The 24,649-nt window shown below is 40.2% G+C and overlaps 1 protein-coding gene across 14 annotated transcripts in view; it reads left to right on the forward strand.

Moving 5' to 3' along the window:
* CELF2 (CUGBP Elav-like family member 2) overlaps positions 1 to 24,649 on the forward strand; it is a 563,629-nt gene that overhangs the window by 494,689 nt on the left and 44,291 nt on the right. For all 14 annotated transcript variants that reach the window (XM_061468608.1, XM_061468599.1, XM_061468594.1 and 11 more), the window contains 4 exons: positions 213 to 347; positions 10,892 to 10,971; positions 15,883 to 16,041; positions 17,428 to 17,491. In XM_061468608.1, coding sequence (XP_061324592.1) covers positions 213 to 347; positions 10,892 to 10,971; positions 15,883 to 16,041; positions 17,428 to 17,491 — 438 coding nt within the window. The remainder of the gene's footprint in view (positions 1 to 212; positions 348 to 10,891; positions 10,972 to 15,882; positions 16,042 to 17,427; positions 17,492 to 24,649) is intronic.

Consider the following 24,649-nt stretch of genomic DNA (forward strand, 5'->3'; position numbering starts at 1 on the left):
AAAAAGGAGAGAGAGAAAGAAAAATGAGAGACTTCGGGTGGGGGAGGAAGGAGGGAAGGGAGGTTGTAAGTATAAAGTGTTTGCCTTAGGACTTGTCTTCAGTTACAGAGCCAGACTCACATGACTGGAGCTTGGTTTGATGTGGTAATGAAGCATTGATCACAGGAAAAAGATGAAATGGCCTTTGCTCATTCATTATTTTTATCTTCTAGCTGTGGAAGACAGAAAATTGTTCATAGGAATGGTTTCGAAGAAGTGTAATGAGAATGATATCAGGGTGATGTTTTCTCCGTTCGGCCAGATAGAAGAATGCCGAATCCTTCGGGGACCGGATGGGCTGAGCAGAGGTGAGTGTGCAGTCTGTAAAGTCTCTTTCCTTAAGTACTAATTGGGAGCTATATGTCACAGCCAAGGTAGGCACAGCCGCTGTCTGCAGCTAGAGGTTACGCTGTAATACGTCCCACGTGGTGAAGGTATCCACATGAACTTTTCACAGTGGCTGAAATTATCACCTTTCATTTCCCGTGTCAGAAAGGTCTCGGTGCCAACGTATTAACTTGTGTTATCGCCCTGTTTGTCAGCTGGAAAGGTTCCTTTGCACGCTGAGAAAACACGCTCAGTTTTCTGCTCTCACAAAATCAAAGATCCTTCCCTGACCCCATTTCTGCTTTGTAGCATAAGGCCAAGAAAAGAAAAAGGACTGTAAAGACTGAAGGCATACAGGGTCATGGGAACTGGCCCACGTTGTAGCACTATCTCCTTGATTCCTGTGTTTTCTGTAACTATATGCAAAACATAGGTCTGCTGTAACTGAGAAACAAAGAGGTTAGCTTGAACTGAGAGTTTTGCCTAGACAAAAGTTTTTAAGTCTTGTGCCTTTATCAAAACCCCAAAACTACGACAGAGGTGTTAAGCAGCACCACCAAGACTAGTCAGGGAGCTGACCTGAACTTTGGAAACGACTGGCAGCACAGACTTACATAGCTTTTGAGTGCAAAAGTGCCTTTTGGGGCACTCTGAAAACATTGAAAAGAAAAATCAATGTACATTGATGACCCAGGCTGCATATTAACTCCAAGGTGTATGGTCCTGAAATTATTCTCAGAGCGTGAACCTTCTCAAAAAGTCAGTTCCAGGTGGTGCTGAGTGGATAAGAAAATAGTGATAGTCCTGTCTGTCAGTGTGAAGGATGCTGCGGCCACAGCCGTTTAACGGCACGGGAAGTGAAGTAGTTTCAAGTGTGGAGCTGTGAAAACATCACTTTTGTTTCTATAGAAGAAAAAAAAAAAACCTAGAAAGCACAGTTTATGCATTTTATTACATTTTCAAAAGGCATGGAAAAAGTAATAGTACTCATTTTGCCTATAGGCGTAGGTATAGCTGCAGATACTTTTCTTAACTTTTGGATCTACTTGTTTCCAGAAGCCTGTAGCATCTGCAGTATTTTGTGCAACAATCTGTGCATGGGGGTCTTTTGTTCTGTGTGCAGCCCAGCTTCTTTAAAACACTTACAAATTTCAGCAGGGGAAGTTGCAGGTATTCCTATATTTCATGACACTGCATGAAAGTACTTGCTATGCTGTTTCTGAATAATAGAGGCTTCTTGAAAAGTTGCTCTGACAATAAATAGGAAGCCCCAAGAAAATGATGCACTTTCATGCATGTTTAATTGGCATCCCAAAACTTCTGGGGCTGGGATGTAGCAGTCCCTTCAGGCAAGGAGAGCCCCGGGATCATGGCTTTTGCCTTGGGGAAGTCAGGGGGAAAGGTCTGAGGTTGGTTCCTGCAGCTCAGTAATGAATGTTGACGGATGGAGTCGAGTGCTGTCATTATTTTTCTAGACCCAACACTGAGGCAAAACAAATATTTCTGGTTTTTACTTGATTTAATTTCATAAGTAGCACAGGGAAGGGATGATGGAAGACACAGTGGGAAAGGAGCTAAGTAACTGCTGAAATAACAACATCTGGGCATTGTATGTTTTGAGCCCCAAAAAGATTTAACTGACTCTTCAGCATCACCCAGCAAAGAAATGGATCTTTCCTGGGATCCATAGAAATCCCACTGCATACTTGTTTTTATTCAACATACACTGGGCACAGTATGAGCATAGAAAAGCTAACTATGAAATCTAAGAGGGTAACTGAGGTTGGTGGGGTAGTTTTGTTCTGTTGTAAATACCCATCTCATAATAATCAGAAGCTGAGATTTTAAGCCATGTCACCAATGTATGAGGCAGGGCAGTGTTGTCTCCTGCCCAGCAGAGCTGTAGAGTTAATGTGCTGCTCTCTCTTGCTGGAGGCTGAAGATCTCAGTCCAGGTAGGTCACACAGCAGCAGTCATAGCAGAGCTGCCGCTGGGGTTTATTTCGGTCACAGTCACAACTGATATTCTATCATGCCCACATGCATCATGCCTTGTTAAACTTGAATTGCTTTCTACACACCCATGTTCACACTTCAAAATGAGTTCAGCTGTGCCAGCCAGGTTTGCAGGCAGATGTTTATCAGCTTCACAAAACCACCACTCCATGAGAGAAGGCAGTGTTGGGAAAATGGTTGATATTGCAGTTGAAATGAAAAGTGCTAAGGGAGCTTTGCAGTGGAGGGAGCTTGGCTGGAAAAGCACAGGGTGAAAAGCTGCTTCACAAAACAAGAGGGAGAATTTATGCAGTTAAGTCTTTGTAACCAATTCCAATACTTGATGAGTTTTAATTCGTTTTACAGTTTCCAAGATGTTAATTCCCTTTGCCACAAACAGTATTTGTTTTCCCAGCATCCGCCCGGATGCACTTTCCTCCTAGACACAGAGGGGTGAATGAAAAATAGTCACTGTCTTAGGAAAACATTGTCCTCACCATGCCAGAGCCTTTGGGAACTCTCAGTGCTCACAGCAGTGCGATGGAAATATGGTCCAATAAATTCTATTTGGCATCTCTTTTCAATTGCATAACAAGTGCACATCATGGTATCATGGACAAAAAGAGCTTGAAAAGTATATTCATTAGTATTTATGCCAACTGTTGAGCTTTGTTAGAGGGTTCAGGCAGATAATCTTTATTACAAGCAATTGCAAGGACTAGCTCCAGGTTAGTACACAGCTTGGTAGAACAATTTTGGTTTCTGCTGGTTGTTTTTTTCTTAGTGAAGAGTAAAAAGGTTTCAGTTGACTTTTGGGCCATGTCTACACTACAACAGCAACCTTGCCACTTGTATGGTAGCAGTCTGCTGTCAACTCCTAGGCAAGAGGTAGGGTTGTAGTGTACCACATGGCTTCAGTAGAAAGGAGAAATCCCGTCCTGTGGTGTCAAGGGAAAACGTAACACTTTGTGATGAGTGTGATATAAGTGCTAAGGTAAAGAGAGAAATGGACAGAGATTGAGCTGGTTGTTTCCATCATAGTTTCTAGGCAAGAACTGGCAGAACTTTAACTAAGTCACACCCATTGCTGTCACTACTGATAATAGACTATAAGCATTTCCACTTCAAATTCCTGCTGTCAGCTGTTTGAACCTCATCTGTAAAATGAGACAAAAATAATGATACAAAGCTCCAGTGGTGAAGCAGCGTATTTTAAAGAAACTGAGATGTTTGGGGTTTTTTCCCACTGTTGTTCGTTCCTGCATCTAAGAAATAGTTGTTTGTATCTGTAACTTGTTAGATTCCAGCCAGCTCCAAGAAATAGGCAGCAACCAAAAGGCATTGACTTCCGAAGGCTCAGGGATAGTCCCTGTGAAATTAGTTGGAGTAATTCCTAGCTGTGAAAAGTATTAAAAACTAGAAATACCCTGTTGGCTATAGAGAGAAAGAAAACAGGGACTGAGCAGACATGGAGGCTGGCCTTGGCTTTAGCAGGGTTCATGGGACTATCTGAAGAAGCTTGCCACTGCCTGTACTATATTCATTATTCAAAGAGAAGGATTCAGCCTGCAGGGTTGTTTAATCCAGCACTTTTTCTGAAGAGCTAAGTATGCTTTACAGAAATTCATGATTGTGATATCATGTGCTAAGCTTCATTATCACGAAAAAGCAGAAGTGAACTGCCTCAGATGATTAAGATTTTAAATCACTTATTGTAAAGGGCTTAAGGAAACTTTCAGACCTCCTGACTCCTAGCACTATGTAGGGTCTACAGTGACCACAGATGCCAAGACAGACAGCTGTGCAGTGATAGCTGGAGTGCACAAAAATAGCCAGGAATACCAAGGTTTGATCTGTAGCTGTGCCGCTGATGTGCTGTACTGACCGTAGGTGAGTTGGTCTCTCATCATCTCCCTTTTGTCCCATTCCTTAAAATGAGGATAGAAATGCTCCTCTACCTTTGTAAAATGCTTTTTAAAGCATTTTTAAAGCATTGATCAGTGGATCAATATCTCTGTATCACTCAAGGAATTTTTGCCATCCATAATGATGATAAAAAAATCCTCTTATCCTTATCACAGGAGCACCACACAGCAAATTATTCCGCTGTATTGCTAAGTGGAGATTTATATAACAGATACCAGAAAGAAGTCAACTGGGTTAATAGCATGCACTGAAAAAACCTGCTAATAACATGTAGAGACGGTTGGATATACCATGAATACTGTGGAAAAGCTCAAAATGCGTATTTCTACATCTTCTAGGCTCCTGATTATATGTTTTTTTTTTAACAAAACATCACTAGGTGCATGGGGCAAGTGAACATTTCTGCAGACATTGATTACAAGGATTGTTTTTCTTCCTTTCTTTGCTTTAATAGGAAGACTTCATTTAGAAATGGCATAGAGAGTTATACCATGAGAGCTATACCATGGTCAGCCAATTTAATTTCATTAAAATCCATTCATAACTTTCAGATTCTGTGTTTTTCTTGATTAATTAATAAAAGAAAATGAGTATTTCTATCATAATTAATTGCAGTGAAGGGTAGATGAGGAGGTTTTATGACTGCTTTTCCTTATGGATACTTATTGCTCCCTTCTGAGCTAAAGTAATGTGAAGTACCAGCCATGGGAACAGCCTGGATTAGGGGCCACCTTCTGACTTGTGTATCAGTAAGTGATGGAAAACAGGGCCAGTGGAAGTGCTGTATCCTTAGTAGCTTTTCAGAAGCACTTCCATGTCTTATTTCTTTTGCTGTAATGTGGTAACATTTTAAGTTTTCCCAGTCATTATGGCACATTTAATTTTCTTCTTCCCCTGCTGAGACTCTTTTGAAGCTGGGAAGGCAAAACACATCCAAGTGACCAGTGTATCTGCTGGCCTTTGGCCAGTAGCTACATCTCAGATTTCCATTACGGCAGCTTTGCAGCAATCCCTCCCCAGGGGGAAGTCTGAAATGAAATCATTTACAAGAGTTTTTATTCCAGCAAGAGGGTCATCGAGGCACTGTTGAGAGAATGTGGTCTTTGGTTCCTGTTTGAGTCTTGGTTTGTATGAATTCCACTTACTGAAGGCTGTGCTTTGCAGCGTGGTTAATTGACTGTCCAATTAGAAATGCTTCGAGGGAACCATGAACTTCAGGAAATTTAAAATCTATAATCTGTCATCTGGTCGATAGTCAAGAGAAGTGAGTAAAGCCGAAGGAGCTGAGGCATGCTTACAGGACGTGCCTCTCATTACCTTTATGGGTCTGATATGCATAAAGAGCTTCACTGTGACTTTTTCAAGATGGTTCTCTCTGGGCTGAGTTGTTGCACTTGGTCTCAGACCTGTCATTGTGTGTCTTAAGCAATACGTAATGACCGCATGTCTGTACAATAAACAATCTGATGTCTTAATTTGGAGCTGAAATGTGTTTTAACCACTGAGACAGATTTTTGTGTGATGTCTTCATTAGAAGGCTGTTTCCCAGGCTGTTCCTTCCTTCAGACTGTGCTATATTAACACAGCACAGAATAGGGAAAGTCTACTTTGCAACCTCAGCTAGAAATATTTTAACACAACTAGAGTTATTTTTATCGCGCTTCAATTTCCATAGCTTTTTATTCGAGCCTTATCTTTTCTTTAAATAGAGGCTTTCATCTCAGAGAATCCCAAATGCTTCTTGCAGGAGTATTTTGGCAGCTTTTCACTATTGTTTCTTAACAGAAATGGAAGAAAAACCTTGTTTACGGTGAACCATTTGCATCACCAGCTGCGCAGCCACCATACGTAGTACTGCGATTGCTCAGATGACTTTGAAAATCAGCCTCCTTTTGAAAATGAGCCTCCTTTTGTGTCGAAAGGGTCACTGTGCATTTATTTTCTTTATAATTGATTACATCTGCCTTTCTTTCATCTCCAGAACTTTAAAGCATTGGTTTTAAACTTCCATTTTTAACTCTAGGCCTGATTCAGACGTGTCTAGGGCTTTTCCATCTCCCTTTGGCTTCACTGAGGGTTTTGGGCTTTAAATATCTCTGGTAGACCATGATAGTTTTATGTGGGAGGTTTCTTGTGTAAGTGTGAAATCAGACCCCTTACCTTGAGTCTTCCATAGCTGAAAATGTTCTACTTCACTTGAGGCTCGCAAGTACTGATGTTGTGTTGGACTGTGCATGAACTGCTGACTGAATGTTTCAAAACAGTCTGTGAAAGCCTGAGCTGAGAAGGATCAAGGGAAGTGGGAGCTGAAATGGGGCAATGCTGAGCTTTTAGAGATATTTCAAATAGTTAAGTTGCTTGAGCAGCAAACCCGAGGTTTGGGATGGCCCAGGTTGAGGAGGGAGCTTGACAAATTCATAGTTTCTTCAAAATTCCCTTTCAGTTGAATGGCAGTAAGGACCAACACCATGAGTTTAGATGTTCTCTCAGCCAAGATGGTGAATGTGACAATGTGCTCCAAAGCATCTTTGGTGACAGGGCTGGGTGCCTGCCTCTGATCGTGCCTGCAGGAAGAAATCACTCCAAGCAGCCTTTCCCCAGTCAATCATTTATCTGGTGCAGGGGATGAGAAGGCAGCCTTGGAGAAACAGCTCAAACTCTTAATCCTCCTTTCTCCCTCCCTTTTTTTCTCTGTTAGTGATCCCTGACATTTTGAAACCAGAAGTGATAAATAATTGCAAGGTGACTTGCAGGTTGGCTGTATTTGCAACAGGATTTTTATTTTTCTTTTGTGCTTAGCTACCTGGTGGTACAAAACCAAGCATTTTCAAGGCATTACCTATAGAAATATCCCTCTCTCCACGTTTTCTCTCAAATTGCTCCATAGCTCCAGTAAGAAGGGAGTAATGGAAATTTCAGGAGTCAGTATGGTAGAATAGAAATAGTTTGCTTGTAGCTATTGGTCCAGAAGACCTCAGCCCACAGCACTACAGTCAGTGCACTGTTTCATAAGATGAGGTAAGAGGCCATGAAAATCTTCCTTGTTTCCTTGAACCACGAGGCATGAAATGTGATTAGTCTTGTCCTCATATAATTGTGATTTACAGTCTTAAGCTGGCAGTATGTTCCCAGAAGACCACCTGTATTCATGAGATACAGGTGAGTGACAGTATGCTGAAAAGGGTTTTCCCAAACTCTCAGAAACTGCCTCAGCAAGAGTACAGGATGGTTCAGGCAGAGCTCATCTGGCTTAAACAACTGAAACCCAGTGTCCTTAGACACCAGCTTCTGATTAAATTCCAGGTGCCCAGCAAAACTGTCCTCCTAAAGTGTATATGTACCCTATATAGGAAGATAAAGGTACTGCCATCGACTGGAGCACAGAATACAGGCATCTCAGCAGTACAGCTTTTCTGAATGTCTAAATTATATATGGCAGTTGAGTGATGGAGTTAAGTGGACTGAATCCTATGATACAGGCTTAGCTCCCCTCTGGTGGGGCAGTCTGGTCATGAAGCAAAGGGTCCCGTGGTTCACACATAATGAAATACATAGGATCCCATGGTTCACACATAATAAAATGTATGTGCACACATAATAAGTATACAAATTTTGTGTGTGAGTGTCCAGGTTTGGTAGCTGTAAAAATAACCCTTGAGTGCAAATATATGTAACAAGGTGGAAAGATGGTTAAATTAGCTAGAATTTATTTGGGATGCTGATGGTTACAGCTGAAGGTCTAGGTTTTCAGATAATTTAGAAATAAGGTTGTCTGCTGATTTTTCACCGTGGTTATTGAGTCAAATAGAGTATTTACTGTGCAAATGGCCACTGTCCATCGGTGGGAAATGGCCTGCCGACTGGACGTAACAAGGGGATCTAACCTTGTAGCCTCTGGCTGGCAAAGCTTAATTAAAATGCAGTCTCCTCTTCTCTGTGGAATGCTGTTTTCCAAATGCTCATATTCAAGCTGCATAACCTCATTCATCAGGCATTCCCCTTGCCTGGAGAACAACTTTCTGTCAAATGGGTAGTTCGCTAAATGGCACTTTACAGAGATCTGCGATGAAGGTCTTTGCCTCCACAACAAAGACAGCGGGATCCATGCAAATGGCTTTGGGCTGGGGAATGAGAAGGGAGGTTTTGCAGTAGTTTTGGGCACTGAAAGGCCCCAGCAACTGGGCTTTGTGGTTAAAAAGAGAAAAAGCTTAAGGGAGGGGAGAGACAGTCTGCTTTATCTTGAGGGGAGTGCAGCTTTATTTCTCTGCTGATACACATTCCTTTTGAGACCTGCTAATTGCAGCATCTCTCAGTAAGTTACTTACAGCAGTACTGCTGGGTAGAAATTGTGATAAATGCATAAACTGTGTCTTATTGATTTTTGTTGACATTTTACATGCTTCTTATGCATTCAAAACCTCCGTTCAGTAATTGTCACTATGGTACACACTCCTGGATAATGAGAGCGAAAGAAGTGAACGAAGCCGTTTCTTGACCATTATAAACAGTATTATTCAGGGCTCTGTATGGGGTTTCTTGCCTGCCCTCCAGTATATCTCTGTTTGTGCTCATCCCCCATTGAATTTGCAAGACGAGCAATGAAAACCCTTGGTGTTATTTCCTCTGTTAATGATAATAACAGAAATGTTACAAAGAGAGATTACTTCGAGACTGATGGTAAATTTGGGCCTCTTTAATTTTAGTGCACAGCAGCAATATGGAATCTAGCAGAGGTACTGTAGTTTATTTACCCTTATACTGCACATCTTGTCAAGTTTGCTGTACAGAAAGCTGTTTTGTTACATCATTTGCTTTGACAGAAATTTGTTGCTGAATAAGAATAATATAGCAACATGGCGTTGCTGAACACTAGTAAGTCTTCACCAGCTGTTACATTACCTAAGAAATACATAGAGTTACAACCGTGGAGTTGGTATAAAAGAATTCTGACTTCTGATTTTATGATGCTCACCTGTCAGAGGTACATAAGCAGCTTAGGTTCTTTTGTATCAAGGGCCTCTACATTAAAGAGAAAAAAAAAATACAATACTGCATGATGCAAAAATGCATTGACTTTATTTTCATGACTAGATGTAGTGCTTTTGGGTAATGATCAGGCATTGCTTTCTCTTACTGTTGTTTGATTAAGATGTGAATACAGTCTTGACTTGATAATCTCACCAGATACACACGGAGAAAAAAAAAAAGAAAAGGTATTTTATGCCTCAAATTGATTTGCATAAACCAAACAATCTGTTGCTTGTTGGATTGCAAAATGGTTTATTTTGCCCATTGGCCACAGGGGCAACAATATTGTATTTTTGATGCCAGAATGTAGCTTTCATGCATTAGCTCTAAAATGACAATATGCTTTAGCCTCTCAGTGCTTAGATTTGCTTCATTTAGAAATCTTTTAAGTAGTAATAATAATAATGTTTTGAGGAAATTGAGTGGAACACTAAATTATTCTCTGAAACCTAAGTTCAAACTGTGCAAGGCTAAGGGAGCTGAAAATCAATGCACTTTTAAAGTCATTAGAGATCACAAGTGAAATAAGTCTGTGTTGCTTTAGCTAAGCTTTTAGTGTGCCGTGGTATTATTACAAAATCAGCCTGAATCTGCATTAATTTCACAGTCTTTTTCTTTAAGATGCCCAGGGGTGCATGAAGAATAAAATGTAAATCTCAGAAGGCAATGTTTTTATTAGTCGAAAGGGCAGTGAGTCATGCACTGAAAAAGCTGACCTGTACCATGCCCAGTGCAGGTATGACTGACAATAGTAAAAGGCTGGAAAAATAGCCTGTGCTTTAGCCTACTGCCTTTTCATTATGATTTAAAAGGCTGAGGAGGGAAAAAAAAAGCTAATTTTCAGTTTATTTGTGCATGTAGCTTCAGAATTGTTCAAGCTGGGGCTGGCTTTCATAGATCAAAGAATTAAACTTGTACCTAGAACTCAGAGAAACAAAAATCATAAAGATTTTTATTTTCAATCTGTTATTTTCTTAAATGTTGAGATTTCACCTACATTACTGATTTTTGTCTGAGTCTTTTCACACTTAGTTGCAGGCTGCACAGTGGAGTTTTTCTCATCCTTATTTGTATGGTTGTTCTTGGTGCATCACGGAAATATGTGGCATTATGGACTCCTTTATTAAATTCCCAGTTCAGCTGTCAGTGATGCCAGTCCTTTATGCACTATCCACAATTTACCTGCACAAAAGCCATAGCACGCAATTGTTAATGTGTGGTCTGAATAGACTAAACTATGCAATCCAAAGGCTACATAAAAGCCTTCTTTATTTCAAACCCTGTGGCTAAAGAATAAAAACAAGAAAATAAAATGAAAAAAAAAAAGGGAACAAAATAAGGAAAAAAAACCTTTCCTCTCACCCATCCCCACCTGATTTTTTTTCTTTCATCTATGGTCAGATTAGCAAGTCAGCACTGTCAATAAATAAACTAGAGAAGTTGTTTATTTTTATGTACTACTGAGAACAGTGTCGTCTTGTGGCCGTTCTCGTAGACTGTGTTGGTTTAACAAGCGTCCAACCCTTTTGTCTTGTTGTTTTTTGTCTTTCCTGCTCCCTGTCCCCTTGTTCCCACAGGCTGTGCGTTTGTCACATTTTCTACAAGGGCAATGGCACAGAATGCAATCAAAGCCATGCACCAGTCTCAGACCATGGAGGTACAGTACTGTATCATTTGCCCTTTCTTTGTTTTCTTTGTGCAAATGATTGCGAATGGTAAAGCCATGCTCTCCTGGATCAGATCAGACACATGACAATCACAGATTTAAACTTTTTACCAACTCACTCTACCTGTCTTTGGAAAGCTTATTTTTTCATAATGACCTGAAAGCGCACAATAACGTTGCTGTGTGGTATCCAAACACAGCTCTTGAGTCTGTTTTCAGTGGCATTCAGCAGAGAATAAAAACGCTGTGAATACCGCTCCTCAGCCATACTCAGAGAATATCTGATAAGTAAATTATCTTTAATTTTAACACACACACACGCCCCTGAAGAAAAATCTTAAGTTCCTTTTCGATAGATTTTTAAGTGTTGTGGTTTGCACTGCTCTGACAAAAAGCTCAAGAGGTTTAACCTGGCCACGCTGAGTTACTAGTGCATGCGTTTTTCTGCAAATAGAATCTCTTTTTAAGTTAATATAATTTCTCCTCCTTCATGTAGCCAATAAAAATGCTAATGATGACAGAGCATATCAAAGTGTGGCACTTCCTGCAGAGCACGGCTGTGGCCGGCTCCTCACAAGCAGCACTCTTTATTTCCTTCCAAACTGCCTCTACGGCCTCGTATTTTATCACGACGAGCAACAGGAAACTTTAAACCTGTTCACTTAATGTGACTCTAGCTGCAGGCGAACAGTACGTTCATTGGAGTGGTTATCGAATGCCACGGCTTGTCTGGCAATCTCAAAACTTTTTTCAGTCTGTGATTTTTGTCATGGTCTCTCAGAATTTTGCACAAAAAACCCGCACAAGTATGAAGTCTTTACTTACTCTGGATCTTGTAGCTTATCATTGGAGAGTGCATGTTATACTGTATTATGTATACTGTATCTTCGTGTAGTGATGATTTTTCTCAGAGGTGGCATTGATGTTATGTGCACTTGTTTCTTTTTTTTTTCTTTCTTTTCTTTGATTTTCCACCAGGACCTTTCCATTTTATTTTATCTTTTATTTTTCTCAGTGATTTTTCTTTGCAATGCTCTAGTCTCCCAAAGCATGCTGGGTGCTAAACAATCATTATTGCGTCATGTCGTTGAGCTGCTTTGTGTAATGAGCCAAGGGGGGACACCAAGGGTGGGAGGGTGGATAGAGGAGAACAAGAAGAAGTTAAAAATCAATCCAGTGCATGAAAATGTCACTAACTGTTTCCTGTATACTACAAGTAATGATATCGGCATTGCAAAGCTATTGTCTTTCCAAACATCACGTTTGAATTTGGTTGAGCTTCTTTTATAATTGATGTGTTTTCTTTTCAGTGCAATGCATTTTTAGACGCTGAGTATACAGTTTTAGACGAGAATGTGCCAATGAGATGAGAATAATTGAAATGATCTTTACTAGAAAGCTGCTGTTACACAGTCTATGCAGTCTGACAGTATATTGTGAAAAAACTGCCACTTTGAGTCTCTGAAATAATACTCGTAGTAATTTGTCTGCCATGCACTGCTCCATTAATTCAGACCTATATGTTTTGCTGGGTTTGATTCCAAGTAAAAAGGAAATGTTTATTGATAATACTGTGTTTTACCTATATTTTCCATGTGTTTTAATGTATTTTTCTGCCTAGCAAAAATGAATTTTGCACATCTCTACTTCAGAAGATGGTAAAATTAAAGAGATATTACCTCCCAGACAAATCCTCTCATTCTTCTGTCGTATACAGTACTCCAAAAGAGGCTACATTTTGATGTTATACTCCTGTTGACATTAGTTCTATAAAATAGCTACTCTTAGATCAAAATACTTCTCAACACCCTTAGAGACATCAGCAGTGAGATCTCCAAATTGGCCAGGTGATTCCAAATAGTTTGCACTGTGAACATTGGGGTCTTTGTGTCAGTTGAGCATGGGCTTGGAGTCCCTTCGTGGAGACAAGCAGTTCACCCTCCAGCTCCATGGGTGAGGGACTCAACAGAGTCTGTACCTCCTGTCTTGATGACACAGAGGAAAATATGAAGGCAGCGCCAGCTGTTGGAAGGAAAACAGCTCTTAATGGCATGGAGATACCAAGCCATTAAATGAGGAAGGGAGATGCACCTTGTGTATGGGCTGGGAGCTTCCTCTCAAGATAGAAAATAGAACAGCATAAAACCAAAGTCACCCTTTAAGGGGAAAAAAAAAAGAAATTGCTCACTTTTGCCAATACTCTCCTAGTAAAAAGTTAATTCGGGTTATCTAGTGTTAAATCTCAACTCTCCACCTGAACCAGTGGTCCTTGACACTTTTGTTTCATGGGTTTTTTGCAAACAAAAGTGGGCTGGGGACAACATGTAGTACACAATCACATTTCAACCCAATTACTGCAGAGGTTTTTTTGTCTGATTTCATTATTTTCAGTTCTTTGGCACACATCATTGACCAAGATGAATTTTCAAAGAAAGAACAATGGGGATGTTAAATACAGATGAACATGTCTCACAGAATAATGAATTCTCTTATTACTCTTTCCACCTGACTTTCTGACCTGGTTAAATCAACTGATTTTAAAAACATAATTGCTGCTCTACAGTTTTTGCTCCTCTGTTTCATTTCTGTGGAGGTTTTCTTGTTTGTCTGAGGCATTCAAATGCAGCACCAGTAGAAGACACTAATTTGTTATCACGGAGTAAATTTGATGCAACAATAACAATCCTTTTCTTATAGAGGGCCACTTGCTACACATAATTTCAGTCTTCAGAATGTTTGCTTTCTTGAAAATGATGAAGTGATGAAATATGGAACAGGCAGCGAAAAAATGAGTTATAGATTCATAAATTGCAGAGATATTGTTTTTATACAATTTACTGACATTTAAGCATTCATAAATAAGGTGTCAGCTGTAGTGTTGAGTGCGGAGCTGCTGAATCAAGAACTAGAATAGCCATATAATCGTTCTTCCTTTGAAATTAATTTCTCTTTCTTTGGAAGTACACTTGGTTCTCCTGCACACCCAGGTAGAAGTCAGGAAGTTCTGGCTGGTATTAGCTCAATGCTCCCAAACCTCATATTGAATAGGAACAGCTTGAACTTTTTACTGGCAAAACCAGAACTTCTTTCACATCCTTTACCACCTCCATCCTTTTTCTTCCTTTTTTTAAGGGGTCTCTTTGTTTTAATATTAGCATAAAAATCACTAGGGAGAGGTAATTGTGTAACAGGCCACCTCCTTCATAATCTTTATTTGATTGCTGGAGTGGCACATATCTCCTTTCTTCCTCACTGAAACATGGAAAGACATTTTTACAATGAATTGCATGGGAAGGGCGTTGGAGGTGGAATAATGAATCACAAGTAGTGATTTTTCTAAGACAATTCTAAAGGAACAGCATTGATGGGAGATCTTTATACGAGAGATATTATTATTGTGGTTTATTTCATCATTTCATCTGTTGATGGTGAATATTCTTGTCATTTGTCCTGGTGTGACGTTCCTCAGAGAAAAGGTACACAGCTGCTTTTTCTAAGAAATAGAGGGCAGGACCTTTCCTGAAGATGTTCACAGTGTTGTGAGAGCAGCCATGGGAAGAGATTAAGTATAACCCTGCTCCACATCCCATGCTACACACTTTGGCTAAACCACTGCTGTGTTTTTTGGGCTTGAGTCACCTTTCACTCCTGCCATTGTGTTCAGATTGAAGTTAGACAAGACATTAGTATAACAAAGCATTGTGGGTGGAGGGAAGTTATTCATTGGATCCTGTGAAGTTGGAAAAGAGTATGAAATGGATTGACAGTTTCTGTGACTCACAAAATGCTTGAATTAATTTGAAGAACTGAATCATTGCAGTATATAGTTTGCTCCCTTGATGTGAAAAAAATGAACACTTGAAAGGTTAAAATATGGAAAAAAATTTAAAAGGAAAAAAAAATAGAATGAAAGCAAGAGACATCTTTTATACTCATGTCTCGTTCTCTCAGTGACTTTGCCCAGGAATACGCAATTTGAAGTCCAAGGGAAATATCCAGCTTTCCTCAAAAGCCCTTCTGGTCCATGACCTCCTGCTTCTTCTCAAGGGTCCCTCAGACATGGGTGAGGAGTAGGCTGCAGACCAGATCTCTGGTTCTTTCTTACAGCTTCCCTGTTTCCTAAGATGTCTTACAGCCCTCCCATATCATGTAACAAGAGGCTCATAGAAGTGATAGAAGAAATGGTGTCAATCAGGAATGGGCTGCTGTCACCAGTACTAGTCATTTTTGGTCTGCATCCTGCCCTTTGTTCACATCTCAAGGGTGCTTGATGCAAAGCGTGCCTGGGAGCAGACCGCAGGTGGGTGAATTGTCCTAGCAGCATCACCCTTTGTGCTTGCTTCGGACTGGGGGTCCTTGATACGAAAAGGACCGGCGATCTGCTGATGATGGGTGCTGGAGTAAATCTGTTGCTCACAGTCTGTTTACATGAGGTACGCAAGCCAGCTGCACCGAGCGTGGCCGCGCAGCCAGACCATGGTGGCAGGGAAGTGTTGGCTGTGTGGTCCCTGGCAACAGGGAGGTTGGATGCCTCTCCTTTTGGCGATGCCTTGAAAACAGACTGCAGATAAAGCATCACGTCCATCTCATCAGCTGTGAAGCTTAATTAAAGAGGACTGGTACACTTTGCTGTCTCTGGCAGCAATTTTGATAGCTGGAAGGGAAAGAGAGCCTGAGGAAAGGTGCTTTGTAAAAAGAACTGGGGAATCAATAATTTCTCCATAGCTTTTTTGTCTAAGAAGCTGAAAATCTTAGTCCTTGAGGTATGCGAATCGCAAAGAGAGGGTGAGCGATCAGGTCATGCCATTGCCAGTGGCCCTACGGGACACGGCTGAGCACACGATGCGAGGGTGACTTGGTGTGATTTAACGCGTCTGTCTTTCCCCATCTGTTTAACCACAGGGCTGCTCTTCGCCAATCGTGGTGAAGTTTGCTGACACCCAAAAGGACAAGGAGCAGCGGCGTTTGCAGCAGCAGTTGGCACAGCAGATGCAACAGCTCAATACTGCCACTTGGGGAAACCTCACAGGTCTTGGAGGACTCACACCACAGTATCTAGCTGTAAGTTCATTTCAGACGCAGTGGCTGTATTATACTGTATTTATTTTAGAACCACAGTAAATCAGCTATAAACTATATATAAACTCCCTGCAATAAATTGCTAAGTCCTCCAGGATATGTAGAAAGTCTTCTATATAAAAAAAAAAAACTCTGTATGTTTATCATATGGTCTAAAAATAAATACCAAGGAATAGAAATCGAATAAACCTTTCAAGATGTGTCAGTGCTTTCCAAGACAAGCATTTAAAGTGGACTCGTGGTGCAAAATGAAGTTTTATTCCATTAGTTTTATTGTTCTTTTGAAGGTTAGAGTCGGGTTTTTATAGCTGGAATAAAATTTAAGTTCTTCCTTAGGGGAGGACACATAGGCAGCTGAACACTGTAAAGGCCATATCTGTATGGTGCAGCCTGGAAACTAGAATATTGTGGCTGAATCCCCTAATTTTCCACATTTTCGTTTGGAAATGGTCCTGTCAGTGCTGAACACGCATGGTTCACACTACCTCCTACAGAAAGTGAAGATGGCAGGGGAAAGACAGTTGTTTTCTCGTAGATTTAAAATAGCATTTCCTTTGGTCCATTTGTTAGATGAGAAAGAGGTGCTAGATGCTGCTCCTGTTGGAGAAATATGAAGTACACAGCACGTTTCTTAGCCTGGATGGCCAAAAGAGATTCCTTGCGCTTGAGAGGGGGCCTTTGCCTTTTATGACTCTGTTTTGGATTATTTGGAATTTCCTGATGGTTCCAAGTTAGGCAGATAGATGTGTCCAGATATATAAGTGCTGTGTATGTGTAAATACATAATTTGTATGCATACAATGCTTTGGTATAGTGATATAATTATAAACAGCAATTTACCCAGCAATTAAAAATATATGTTAGTTCTGAAGTAGGCTAATTAATACGCAGGTAGGCTAAATTGTTATATACAAATACCAGTCTGATGAATATGTGTGTGCTTGATTCATAAAGATAATAAAGAAAAAGCAGAATTCAAGAGGGTGGGGGAGAATGGACCGTGATTGACAGAGATGAGTTATGGTAACTACTAGACTACAGAGGGTTGTAATTAGTCACACTATGTTGGTTTAAATAGATTTAACACCTGGTTGTTAAAAAGAATAAATTGATTAATTGTTTTAAAGCAGCCATGTTATTGAGTTTCCCTTGTGTCTCTGTGTTTCTTAATAGAGATTAGACATTAATATGGATTTACAGCATTGACTCTAGGGATGTTCTTTCCAACAATAGACAGAAGCAAGAGACTATATAAATGTAAAGGAAAGCATAAGTACTCCAAATGTGAAATGATGGCTCATTTTAGTTTTATCTTCATTTGTTACATCAATGTCAGATAGATTGCTGTGTTGTGTTGTTAATTTGCAGCTTCTGCAGCAGGCAACTTCCTCCAGTAACTTGGGTGCCTTCAGCGGCATTCAGCAAATGGCCGGTGAGTTAAAAACCATTTCATTTTGTTCCAGCTATGTTTTGTATTCTTAAGCTATTGAATTCTGTACCTCTAATAATCGCATTGTCGGGGATGGAGGGGTGTGTTGTGTATTAAATGTGGCAGATGTATTGGCAGGGGACAGCTCGCAGTTCAACGTCAATAGAAACACTTTCTCCCCTCTTTCAGAAACTGAAATTAAACCCAGTGCTCCCAGGTTGTGCAAACAGTTTGTCTTGCATTAGTCACCTGCCATTTGTCCAAAGTAACCAATTGTAAATTGCAGGAGAGCTTTTAGTCCCTGCTGCCATATCCTACCCTATGAAAAGTGCCAGTAAAGCAACAGCAGGATTACATTCTGATTTCCAGTGAGATTTCTGTGTCCTGAAAAATCAAATTAGTGGCAGCCTTCAAACATTTTAATAAAGGTGGTGAGTAAAAATGTTCTGACCTTTTTAATGAAACCCAAGATTATAGGCCTACCTTCAGTAGGAATTTTCAAGCTCCTTTTATAATCATGGAAAATTAACTGGGTGCCTTTTTGACTTTGGAACCCTAGTTGACAAAATTACACAACAGAAGATTTTATGTAAAAGTATAATCTTTAAGTCTGGAGGATAAAGAAAGAAAGAGGGGGAAAAAAAACAAAGTGTGAGCGAATTTGAAAGCCAGCTAGTTGGAGGGTTTCTTAGTAATGAGCTGTGTGCCAGTAGTAACTGATGTGTAGTGATTAGCAAAAGGTCACTCCCACTGTGTGACCTACCATGCTGATACCCTAACTTAACATGATGCTAGAGAAGGCAGCATGTGCAGTAAATCAGAGCACAGATGCACATTATGCCTGCCGCGAGAAACTGTTAAAAAGCTTTTTTTCTTGTTAGAGAGGGGAAAAAAAAGGAAGCACAAAACCCCTAAATTGCTACATTAGTTTATTTTAATCATGAACCCACTGAATCAATGAAATACAACATTGTGCTTGCTTCATCATCACAAAACAAGAGCTAAAATATTCAGAAGTCTTTATGAACACCATTTTCCCGGTTTTCTTTTAATCCTGGTCTTTTTCTTCTTCTGGTTCTGCTTTGAATGAATCCTGAAATACTTTACAAGTATAGATACACCACACTGTATAGCTATACCCCACAGGTATTCTTTGCTCAATCGTTATATTATGCCATTATTGCAGTGACATCAGAGGCTAATGTGAACCTGCTGTCTGACAATATAAATTGGCCTACAGATGACAATATCTCTGAATTATTCTCTCTTCCTCAGACCTGCTGGCAGTGCTTGCTGCTTCTATTATGTTACACTTGCAATCTAGCATTTTTTTTCATGGAAAAAATAAAATGTATCTTAATATGATAAACAGAACAGAGCGGTTCAGTAGCAGTTTTATCCTCAGCAGTTTTGGAAGTGGATTTTAGCTCGGAGGTTGTGCTTTAATGCTTTCATATGTGGTTAGGTCTACAAATGAAAAAAAGAGACTCCGAGGAAAAATAATGCGAGATCCATTGCATTGTGTGCATCTTAGAAGTTATGCGTTGCCACTGTCAGTGTAGATTCTCACTGTCAGTGTTGATTCAGCTTCGTCTTCAACTGTGTTGAATCTAAGAATTTCAGTCAAGTAATATCAGGATGGGCTCTCAATCCAGGATGTGATTTATTCCGTGAAAATCACATGGTCTTGAGTCTAGTAGAAAGTCATTTTAAGAAGTCGTAGCGGCATATCATTGTTACTTGAGCAATATACCACCGTGACTACAGATTAGATTGCTAATGCACTCGTCGATGGGATAATTTAATGACTGATTGCCTCTCATGGAAAACACATACTTTTTATCTTATATTCATCTTATCAAAACAGCTTGAAGTTTACTCCTTTCCCCAAAACAGGTAACTCTTAAACCTTTATGTTCAAGGTAGAATTAGTGATTCTCTACGTGAATTAGCTGCTCTACGTGGAAGCACCAAACTAAGCACTATTTCATTGTTAGGATTAAGAGTTCATGTCCTTCCCTCAGAAACCAGGCAGTACTGTGTGATGCAGTGCATCTAGTGTTAGAGATTTTTATGTTATGTTTTGTGAAAGGAATAAAAAGTAGCCCTGTGTCTCCAGCAAGACCTTGCAGGACCTGTTGAAGCTATCCTTGAATGTTTTTAAAGGCCTGGAGTTTTTTAATTTAAGCTGTATACATTAATTTCACAAGAATGAATCTAATATGTATTTCTGTACTGCATATATCTCACCTATCAATATAATATTTCAAGGTGAGGAATAAAATCTAGACACGATTGAGTAAGGTGCTAAAGAAGATCTGTCATGGCAGCTTGAAAGTCCTTTGAACTTCGTGTTTGAGGGGTCCAACTTTTGTCTTTGAAGTCAATGGGTGTGCTTACCGTATAATTCAGACACTAAAAGATTGATCAAAAGCCACATGAGCCATTGAAATTTCACTGTTACTTACAGGGCTCTAGCATCTCTTTTGTGCTCGAGTCTCAGTGAAGTCACAGTGTGCTAAATTAGGACTTCTAATACAGCCACCTTGTCCAAAATTAGTGGTCTTTGGATCTGCAAATATTTATTTCTGCTGCTAAAGCTCGTGTTGTCTCTGCACTGAGCAGAAAGGACACAGCACACACCCTGCTGCACATGTGAAGAAATATTTGCCATGAAGTCCTTTGTGATATTATTTCTTAAATCAAAGCAATTTTCTTTGCTAGCAGACCAAAGACACTGGTCTTCACTGTGAGGTTTTAAATTCCCTTTCCGTAGTACGCCTGAGTCTGGTTAAAGTGCGTTTTATGTGACAAAAGCAGGGGTTCTTTGGTTTTGTTGAAAGGAGTGGGATTTTTAGGCATTTCTAGTTGAAGAGAACTGGAGGGGTTTTGTTTCTTTGTTTGTCAGACTGGGAGCTGGGGATTGAATCCAAAGCAAAATGAGGATTTTTTCAAGAGCTCACTAACATACAGACATTAAACACAGAGCACCAGCTCTGAAAGTGAATGCTATTCTTGCTGTAGCAGCCCACTGACCCTACTATATATCCAGCACTGCGTCTGCCCTATGTTCACAAACCATGTGTGAAGTCCAAGCAAGTTATAAAGCACATTTAACTAAAATTTGTGAGATATTTAAATTGGAGAAACAAAAAGTTGCAGTTTTCCTTGTAACTTGCCAAGCTTTAAGATTTTCACACTTGATTTCCCAGTTTCATTTTTGCTCATTTTTATTGAAAAATGAGATCTTCATGAAACTGTTCTATTTCAGGAGCCAAGCTAGTATGTCAAGACTGGTAATAAGGCTGGGAGAGTTGACAGTGCTGCCTTTGGTATTAAAGTACTCCTCTGGTCTTGATTACAGCGATGAGCCCTACCTTGCCCAACTCTGCTTCACTGCACTTGTAAAACATGCAAGCACATACCATCATCACGTGTATAGATGAGCACATCCTCACTTTTCCTCCCCTCCTCTTATATGTGCTGGTGCTAATTTGAAGGCAGTTTTTTCTCTCACAGCCTCAGTGTCTAGCTGTGCTTTGTCCTTGGGGAAGTCTAATAATGTAGATGAATTACATTATGTGATTTGATTGTCTTACTTTAAAAAGACAATGCAAGCTACATTAAGCACTAGCAACCTTTCAAGCAAAAATGATTCCTCCTTCAAATATATACAAATTGCAGGGAAAGCTTAGTTCAAAGGAGATTGATGTCACTTGAGCGTTTGCATTGAATTTGCCTGGCACTAGATCAAGTCCTAAAAGCTGTAGTTATTTAAGCCAACCTACCTGTTTAAGATGAGCCTGGAAAGTGCTGTTACAGAGAGTATAAACAGAGAGGGCTATGTCGCATTGGGTGACTGTAGAAAATTCAAGTGTTCAAAAATACACAATCATCTATGAAGATTTTCTATTGTCCATTCATGTAATATGCTTTGGCAAGAATAAACATTCACTTTCCAGAAGTATTTCAGGACATACAGACGTACAATACTCATGAAAGACACAAAAGGACTCTCTTGATTTAATTGAACAGACAGCTTTCTGAAGTCATGCAGGAGGAGAAACCATGATTTTGGCTTTTGTTGCTTTGGCTTTGAGATCTCTAAACCCTCTGCAGCTGGGACTTTTTATATTTTTCCAATGTATGGGGTTTTTTTCCCAGTCCTTTCCAAACTCTTCACAGTTTGGTTGCATTTTGGGTTGAACTTCTGGCCCTTTCTGAACCCTGTTCAATCCATTTCCCCCTTCTTCTGTTACCCAAGCCAGATTTCCTCCTGTTGCAGGGTCTGTAGGAGCAGATGGGTGAGAGAAACTCTGTGAGGTTCTGCTTTCTGAATATTTTTCCTCTAATTGTTGGATTGGCTCAGTGGATCTGGAGGAACCAGTTGGAAGCCAGGACCATCTGCACAAAAGCTCTATACTTTTGCATTGGCCCAAGGATCCTTTTTATCCTCTGAGTCTTTGATGGCTTCGTTCCAGCAAAGCCATACTGAAGGAGGGTTTCTCCTGCTATGACCTCTTTAGGGATATCACGTTAAAACTTAAAGGTCACTGGGAAACTGTTTCCAGCTCAAGGGAGATAGCTGCTTCTTAAAGATAACTACCAGTTTTGAAAATGTTGACTTCAGGGACCAAAACCATTGAGCTTTCAATTCTATTGAAATTCCTACTTAATTTAAAACACACAATTAGTTCGGGTGTTTTTTTTTAGCTAATAAGTTAAACGACTCCATTTAGCATTTTTTTTGGAGAGGCAGAGTTGGAAGCAAGTGAGCCTGTTCTCAGTCCACGCATCACTCCTGCTCACAGGAGGAGAGGCACCTGGGGAGGAAAACTGACACTCAGCAGTTCACGAGACGTGTTTATTCAAGTGGTAAAAGTGCACGATGTGAAAGTTTGGCCAAGTCTGGGCACATGATCTATAGCTCTGGCTGGGCTTTCTGTAAATGGTGAAAGGAGGGCGAGGGGTCTTTTATTGCATTGGTCCCTGTATGGGTGGAATTCATCTCACTGAACCTCAGTAGTTTGGGAGCTAGGCATCCCATCTCCCTGCAGTGCCAGTGAAGAGGGAGTCACTCCCAGGCAGAGATTCATCCTGCCAAGGGCTGGTGTTAACCTATTTTAGGATCAGATGAATCATCTGCTCGTTCTCTCCGCTTTGACTATAGCAAGATCCCGGGCTAGTAACTCTTATTTGGATAAAGTTAGATGAGATGAGTATTTCCTACTACAATTGGCAAGGTTTAAATTGAGAAAAACACTTTTCTTGCCAGGATGTGTTTAGAGCCTTTATAACCTGAAAATGTGCTGAAATCCTGTGTGAGTCAACTAGGAACTCTAGCTTTCAGTTGGATCTAAGCATGTACTCAAAAAACAGGGCAGAGTCAAATATGGACTTGAAAGCTGTTTTAAGGACTTTGCTAACTCAAACGCAAAATGGTCCGGGTACCTTAAGCACTGTTCAGATAAGCAGCTTTTCTAAAGGTAGGCACAGAATATATATGGTTTGATGGAGGTAGTGCTCAGGTGTCCTGTCTTTTTTAATTCTTAGACTATTGCTGGAATAACATCACAGTATTTAAGACACCAGCCATGAAGCTCTTTTACCCCATTTTTAACATCAGCATCCAAATGGCTGACGTCAGTGGTAGCAAATAGTTGCTTTTTTCCCTGGAGATGATAAATTTTACCTTAAGCCACGATTTTCAAGCTGCAACCAGGATTTAATTCAGAAAGAACAAATCCAAAAATTAGGTATTTCCACAGAAAAGAAAGTCAAGTTAGTGGGAACTGCTTACGAGCTAACCAGATTTGGCTGTGATCATCACCACTGACTGAAACTCTCCGTGCATATATTATCACTAAAATGTAGCCAGTGTCTGCCTTTATTAGGAATTTGTTCAGCAAGCGAACCTCAGCCCTTTCCTAATAAGATTTTACTATGGTCTTGAAAACCCGAGAGCTGATGAGGCCTTCAGGAGCAGCTCGTGACTCCGTTGCCTCCTCTACAAATACCCCCTAATTCCGACTTTGCAGTTACGGCAGGAGAAAAGCTGCGGTGAGTGAAACGAGGCAAATTGCTTCATCGCATGAAAGTCTGTGTCGGAGGCCGAGCGAGAAGTTGTAAAATGTAAATCTCGTGCTCTCAAATTTCGCCGTGTTTTCACAGAACTGCATCTGTGACTGTGCAGCACTACAGAAATTTCCTGTGAATGTGCTAATAGGCCTTATGAGAATGTTCTATCACCATCCATCTGTCACTTTTTAACAGGCCTGATTGGCAAGCACTTGTAACAACTGACATCTGTTCTCGCTTATTGATATGTAGATTTATGGTAATTGCTGTGAACAATAAGACACAAAATTACCTAAGGTGAACATTAAATTAAATTTTCATGCCCCTGTCCTTATAAATAATTTTTTAAAAAACCTTAAGTTTCAAGCAAGGCACACTGTGCATCTGTTTTGTACATAATTTAATTGTTTTTTTAATCTGCCAAATAACAGAACGAAAGTTGAATTTCCTTGCAATCTTGAATATTTGCCAAGCTGATAGCACATTGGTAAATACATGTTATTAAAAATGGAATCAAACTGTATTGTGATGCTGGGGTGTTTTAATCATTTCCCTTTAATTCCCAACATTGTCCCCATCATGAAGATCAAGAGTTATTCCTTACCCAGAAGTTTTCTTTTCCTCTACAGGGGGATTTTCATTTTTCATGTGCAGTTTTGCCTATGAGGCTGTTCTTCAGCATTAAGCAATTTGCATTTCTTCTGAGAGAGGTGCCTTTGCTGAGTGAGCAGCACTTTCAAATCAAAACAATCTACTCATTTGCTGCCCAGCTCTGTTGTGGGATTTAGGGCTGGGTTTGAAAAAGCTGTAGGATGTGAAATGTGTGAAGACAGTGGGTGAAAGGAGGGGGTGGGGGGAATGACACAACAGATTAGTCCCACGGAACTGTCCCTTAGCTGAAGTTCAAATGAACCAAAAAACCCCATTTGAAAGCAAAGTACATTTTGGGTCTAGGACTGACAGCATTTGGTTTCCCTCCTCCAAGTTTGTCCTAGCAAGTGAGACGTTGACGGGCGTTGATGACAAGTTGGTGGGAGAAACCCAGAAAGAAGGAGCAGAGATGGTAAAATGCCTGGGGAACAT

Source organism: Pezoporus flaviventris, unplaced genomic scaffold (genome assembly GCF_033815535.1).
Source record: "Pezoporus flaviventris isolate CSIRO_AGI_PZ_B2104156 unplaced genomic scaffold, CSIRO_AGI_Pfla_v1 ptg000049l, whole genome shotgun sequence".
NCBI lineage: Eukaryota > Metazoa > Chordata > Aves > Psittaciformes > Psittacidae > Pezoporus > Pezoporus flaviventris.